This window comes from Halyomorpha halys, unplaced genomic scaffold (assembly GCF_000696795.3).
Source record: "Halyomorpha halys isolate HHAL.00 unplaced genomic scaffold, Hhal_1.1 Scaffold463.1, whole genome shotgun sequence".
Classification (NCBI taxonomy): Eukaryota; Metazoa; Arthropoda; class Insecta; order Hemiptera; family Pentatomidae; genus Halyomorpha; species Halyomorpha halys.
The window spans coordinates 395,241-402,380 of NW_027114672.1; the positions used below are offsets into that span (position 1 = coordinate 395,241).

The 7,140-nt window shown below is 29.1% G+C and overlaps 1 protein-coding gene across 3 annotated transcripts in view; it reads right to left on the bottom strand.

Moving 5' to 3' along the window:
* The window catches only part of LOC106683081 (growth factor receptor-bound protein 14), a 361,363-nt gene that overhangs the window by 339,866 nt on the left and 14,357 nt on the right, over nucleotides 1-7,140 (bottom strand). The window contains exon 1 of one of the 3 annotated variants that reach the window (XM_014424311.2): nucleotides 5,532-5,559. The exons of the other annotated variants lie outside the window; for them this stretch is intronic. Within the exon in view, the coding sequence (XP_014279797.1) occupies nucleotides 5,532-5,556 (25 nt within the window). The 5' untranslated portion in view covers nucleotides 5,557-5,559. Of the gene's footprint in view, nucleotides 1-5,531; nucleotides 5,560-7,140 lie in introns of those variants that run through there. 3 annotated transcript variants of the gene reach the window in all.

The following is a 7,140-nucleotide window of genomic DNA, read 5'->3' on the forward strand; positions in this document are numbered from 1 at the left end:
ATTTAAATTAGAAGGTCCGGTGGCCATCTTCTTTTCAGACGCCTCGGAGGATTATCAGGGATTGTTAAGGATGAAAAATTAAGAATTAATGTGTTAGGATGGTTTAGATTGGAATGAAAAGACGCATATCTGTTTTGGGCCAAATCTGCAACGAATTGGATGTTAAGGTCTTGAGAAAAAGTAATGTAGAATGGAACCAATTCCTCCCTCTGACGCTCATTTTAAACCTCCAGTTCCAATTTATTTATGGAGGTCGGATTTGAACCATTTTATGTAGTTTGCAGTAGGTAAGACACTATCAAGTTTAATTTGGATTAATGGGATCGTGTTATCGTATTTTTTATAATTTATGAAACAAAATCGAAGACCCAGTGAAGGCGATTTTTTTTTTTCTGTCGCTTTGGAAATACCTTTTTATGGGTTACTTAAAGTGGGAAAAAAATATCAACCTTGTTCTGGCCTTTTTTAACAAAATATAACATAATAATGTTATGAAATGGAATCTGGAAAGATTGGTTACTCTTGGCTGCTTCCGATTTCTCAATCAGTCTAGACTACTTTTTTAGCCAGTTCGGTAAAACGTTTTCTCCTTCAGTTGAAAATCAAGATCACAGTTTATATTTAACTAGCTATTAGTATTACTAACAGTGAGATATGGTTAATTATTTCAAATATAGCAAATAAAAGGTACTTCAGAGGAAAAGCTAATTTTAAAAATTTTAAATTTAAGCTCTATGTACTTCAATATGGATAAGACCTACTCATCATATATAAAATGTTTTAACATTTAATTGATATAAAGAGTTTATTTAAAATCGAAAAAAAAATGTAAAATCAATTATAGAAAGTATTCGATTAAGAGTTAAGTCGATTTTATCGAATAAGTTTCTGAAACACCACTGGGATACACAAGTCTTAAATATGTTATTTCACAGTTTACGACTTTTTGTTTTTGCGTTACTCAGACCATTTTGTACTCAACAAACAATCATTTAACACAGACCATTTTGTACTCAACAAACAACCATTTAACACAGACCATTTTGTACTCAACTAACAACCATTTAACACAGACCATTTTGTACATAACGAACAACCACTTAACACAGACCATTTTGCTTTTCTCAGGGGATCTTAAAACTTGTTAAAAACCAGGATTTGAAGTTTTTTTTTTTACGATCGCAATACTTCCCCTTATTAGATCTTTCATACATAAATAAGTGAAAGTAAAAATAGTTTATAGGAAGATAGTCCGAGTGGCGGATTAACACTTACAAATATTATCTTTTTAGTTTTTTATCACATTGTTACCTTTCTTATCACTACTCATTTCCAATGTACAATATATACACCAACTTAATTCTGAGACCACGTATTAAGTAAAAATTGTCGACTACTCATTATTACTATTACTTGTCACAGTTTTACTACTAGCTGTTTATTCATTTTGTTTTGATTTTTTCTTAGTTCATTATACCACTATTCTTTCCATTAAACGGGATTTTTATTTTTTTAAATAACTTTATTTTAATAAACGTATTGAATTTATTTTTTAATAAACGTATTTATATAATTTTTTTTTCTTCCTCTCTATACTTTATGTGATTTGAAAGTAATATCTTATCCATGTACTTCTACATTTATTTCATATATTTGCCCACAGCAATATTAGACAAGAGATATGATGTTTCTGTCATTTTACCTATCTATATATTACAAAAAATCTTACCCTTTTTGAGGGTAAGCGAAGAGCTGGGGAAATTTTATTCCTGAGAAGGGATGCCTGCCTTGGTTGCTGACATCTCTGTTTCAATTTCACAGGTACTCTCATCTATGTTTATTTGTTATTTAGAATTATATCACACCTAGCTGTATCTAACTAGTTAGTATTCTTCCTTAATTTATTATTATTTCTTTTATATATTTATTATTTGTGATAACTATCAAAATTTATTAATTATAACAACCATGAAAACAAATTTTGTATATATTTTACAAATAAAACTAAAAATTATTTATTTTATTTTCGTATTTTATCTGTATATTTATTTTAATGTTTTGTCAATTCTTACAATAATTGTATCTTGTTTTTAATTTAGCCCTGAAAAGTGAGGCGAAACGTTTGTTAACAATAAATAGTTTTTTTCTATTATTTTGATATCTTTATTGACCACTACCCGAACTATCTTCCTACAATCTAATTAATACGGTCAACTAATTTCTTCCAATACGAAAAGTAGATTCCAACCAAAAGTCATTTTACCGAACTGAGGGGTCTCTAAAAACGCATATTAGTTCTGGAATTTTTTTTTTCGGTTGATTACCAATCTGGGTCTACATAGATAGTTGTAATAGTAAAAACATCAATGTTGTTAAAACACCTTAGATACAATGGATTGCAATTAAATTGATAACTATTGTCCAATCAGATAATACAGAAACAGGACACAAGCTAAAATTATTTGCGTTTCTTTCTCGTCTAGATTCTTCAGGGCCGTTAATATAAATAGATAAAAATAATATGTTTATTTTTTTATCTCAGCGATGTTCAGATAACTGCAATTACTTCAACGGTCCCTTCAATTTCCTACCGTTGAAACGTCACTCCTGCCTAATTGAAATCAGGCTGTGGTTCAATGTATTGCAAGTTGGGGTAGATAAGTTAATTAGCAAATCATATGCCAAAACTTATCAGTAACACATAATTGGAGTAGGATAAAATATATATTTGTAATTATTTAAACTAAATATAACTTTTTTTAAAATAGCTACAAACATGACTCTTACCCAAAAAATATATCAAATGAACATAAGCTTACACTTGGAATACGTTTCATACTAGAAAAGAATGAAAACACTATAACTGTGATACGCATAAACTAACAAAAATTCAATCGTAATTTTTTATTAGATCTCTAAAATAACCAGTTAAAGACCATAATTACGCAACATTATTCAATGTAATAAAAAATAGCGATTTGAATACACGAGTGAAAATCTGATGACAATATGATACGTAATTATCATCTCAGATTAATGATGATTAAAGGACAAAGTGGAATGTGTTATGAGATAATTTAGAGAAAATAAGGATACATATTTGCTTGGGGTAATTTTTTAAATGAGCTATTCTCAAACATCAGGTTATATTAAAATCGTACTAGAATAAAATGTTTTTAAGCCATCGATGTCCATTCCAAGGATTCATGTTGGTTATAGACATGATGAATAAATTACACAGCAATGTTTTGCTAATCGTCTACTTGCCGTCAACACGCAATTCGATTCTCATTGTCATGGATGTTCCAGAGTTACATCTTTACTTTATTTTCATACTCCTAAAAAAGAAGTAACTCTCAATTCTTAATTAAAAACTTACAAGGAATATTTTATTATCGTATTCAAAACTCCAGGATTTAAAAATATGGCTAAAAAAAAGAAAAAATATTGTCGTGAGTAAACTAAACCTTAAAATAAAAACAGAAATCGAAGAAATTTTAATGACTTCCGAAAGTCATATTTGTGCCAGTCCTGAAGTTCTAAGAGTGAGTTGGATGTCTCATTCTCTTTTATTTCTTTGAAACAAGTTCTCCGGAAAGGAAAAATAAAGTTAAGTATGTAGTGAATTAAAATTGTTGTGGCTTTACACATTTCTTATTTTGTTTTATTACATTTTATTATAAAATATTATCTTTACTATAACTAAATGAGATTTAAAATTTTTTGAAATCTATAAATGATAATTCAGTAGGGTTGTTTCAACACCGATTCTGACAGTTCGAAATGAAATGGACTGCGGGGTTTTCCCTCCTAAACTGCTTATACTCAGTACAGTTCCGGACAGTCGGAAGTGATTATAACAATATGCCTTCATGATCATAGCACCTTTATTGGCCACGATAATGGATGAAAATTTTTATTAGTGTATTCTGCGTTCAATTTTGCTTGATAGAGGTTTTAGCGAAGATTTAACCTAAATTGAATCAGAATTTTTATTTTTTGAGATAAGAGTTTTGTTGAAAATTAGAACTTGAAAATTGCCTGTTACTTGAATATCGCCCAAATACTCCTTTCTACAAGGAAACTTGTTTATTTTTTCGAAAACCTATGGATGTTTTAGAAGTTAAAAATTAGGTAATTCAGTCTAACGAAAAAACAGGAAACTGCTCGTCGATTCCGACTATTACAACTTTACTATAAAAACGGTCTAAATTGCCAATCCATTACAAAAGACTGATCTACATGACTATTATAAGGCCTATCTGGACGCACGGAGTTGAGCTTTGGGGCTCCACTAAGCCATCAAATTCCTCCCGAATCCAATTCTTACAGTCCAAAATCTTCGTAAAATCCTTACTTTGTCACAAATCAAGTCATCCATTAGGATCCATCCTCAATGCAATATGTTGCCGATTTGACTAGAACTAGATACCAATCCTTCCATGACAAACTTCCCAACCACCCAAATCCATTTGTTTCAAACCTGGCTTCTCCTTCATTACCTAATAATCCTCCAAGGCATCTGAAAAGAAGTTGGCCTCCAGATCTTCTCCTCTAGAAATGTTATTGGAGTTCTATCAATGGGTACTGGTACTGGTACTGGTATTTGGTGGAGGGAACAAGTTCGACAAGTGGGCCTAGTGGTCCTTTCTGCCAACCCCTGACGGCTTACCTAGGTAGCCGCCATGTACTAACCAAGGTGGGAGTGTCAAGATTCATTCTTCGGGATCGCCAAAAAATGAATTTTTAACTGCCCCAGGTGGGAATCGAACCCACAACGTTCCGAATAAAAAACAGTACAGCTACAACCCATGAAGGGTTAAGGGTTTAATTTATCTACATAAGATGCTTCCATAATATTTTTTTATATATTCATATAATCTTCCCAAAGTGAATATATAGATTTTTGATAAAAAAAAAAAAAAAAAAAAATCTTTCATTACCTAATAAGCAAAATAAAACAAAAGCTACGTTTAACATTAAAATTATAAAGTAAAATAAAAAAATCGTCATAAAATGGTTTACTATTTATCTGGAAAGGGTTATTTTTTATTTGAAAATAAATATATGAAGATTATAATTCACTTTATTACAGATTAAATTTATAATCCTTTACACCAGATTGCATAAAACTTCATTAACACTGAAAGGTTCAATAATAACCTGCTTAAATAAAATAGTGAGCACTGACTTGTACTGTTTTGTGCACCTATTCAGAGGATTAACATGAACTCTTGTTGTGTTGCTTTAAACAAAATGTGGCTTATAATCCTTGATAGATTTATTGTGGTTTTAAACAATTTGATTAATATAAATAAGAAAAAATAAATTAATCATATACTAATCAATATCCCGCTTTATACATTTAAGTTAACAATAATGTAAAATTTCTATTTTGAGTCAGTAATTACATATGATACATTTTTAAAACACATGACTATAAACGTACTTATTATAGATAAAACTACATACTTTGTAAAAGTCAAATGAATTATTATTATTAATACTAAAAATAAAAATCTACTCACAACCTTTCAGTTTAAATTTGATGTTCATTTCACTTACCTGAAAGAAAGAAAAAAATTATTAAAATTATAATTTTTTTTAAAGAAAATTGTGTCAGGTACATGGGATGAGTTAGTATTTATAATTCTTTTTAATGTACCCCTATATTATTTTTTTAATTACCTTTTCTGCAAATTGTATAAAATAAATCATTGATATTTTAAAGTTAATGTTTCGTTTGAGAATAACATTTACTGGACGAGCCATTACTGAAATACAACAGTGTCCAGAAAGGACTGTCAAATGTTTATGGAAAAGAAGATTCCATAATCCGAATATTATGGAATTAATACAACTCCCATTTCACACTATTTATCATCAACGTTTCTCCAAATTTGGGCCGGCTGTTTTTGGCAAATATGCTGAATAAAATACTTTGGCGATGGATAAGCGATTCTAACAAAATCTATATGGGCCCGATTAGGAATAAATCCGCTACATCTCAATAAATTTCATCAAATCGGATTAGAGTTCTATCGATTTACCCCGCTCACGGATTTGACTACAGGCAAATAGACAGGAAAGTAAATATGTTACTTGATGTTTAAAACGTATTATGCCAGTGAAATGTTTCGAAATTGAGAACATGTAATTTATCTGCTCCATGAATACAAAGTTAATGTTATGGGTTCTTACTGGATGATTTTCAATAATATAATTAGATGTAGAGAACGAAAGAGAGATTTAAAAACATTATATATCCATATATACATTTATAATGTTTTTAGATCTCCTTATTCATAATTATATATGGAATATTTATTTATTGATCTATTATAAAACTAACAATATGATTATTGTTAATATTTTTATAACAAATAAGGAGAACAGCAAAATGTAATATTAGAAGATATATTCATTCAAAATCATGAGAGATAGTTTACTGCCGATGACTTATACGAGAAGTCATGGGGTCAAAATATAACACAAATAAGTTGAACGGAACTTATTTAATCGTGCCAACGTTTCAGCCAGAATTTGTAGCCTTCATCAGGGCTAAGAACAGAACAAGATAACAACCAATGAATACAGAGAATAAAAAAGAAGAGCTTGTAAACAGAATGACACAAAGTAAATTGTACAGAATGGTATTAATAAAATTAAAATAAGGAAAAAAAATGTATTATGCTAAAAGGTAAAATAACATAATTAAGGAAATAAAATAAAAATTTGAAGTTATATAATGCAAAGAAATACATGTAACAAATGAGATATGTAACCATGATATTAGATAAAGAAGCAAAATATATGTTAAGTTTAACAAAAGAAATGAATAGAAAAAAAAATTAAAAAACAACAATAATATATAGTGAACATAAATAATAACGTGGGTAAACAAAATTAAGAAAAGAATAGAAAAGGAGGGGGAGGAGGGTAAAATAAGGTTTGTAAAATTTTCTATTATTTTCCTAACTTCCCTAGCTATCTAATATTATGGTTACATAGCTCATTTGTTACACATTTTCTTTCGCTCAATTTTTTTTTCCATAATTTTAATTTTTAAATTATTAATAAATTAAAATATTCATATTTCTCAGCATTATATAACTTCAAATTTTTATTTTGTTATTTTAC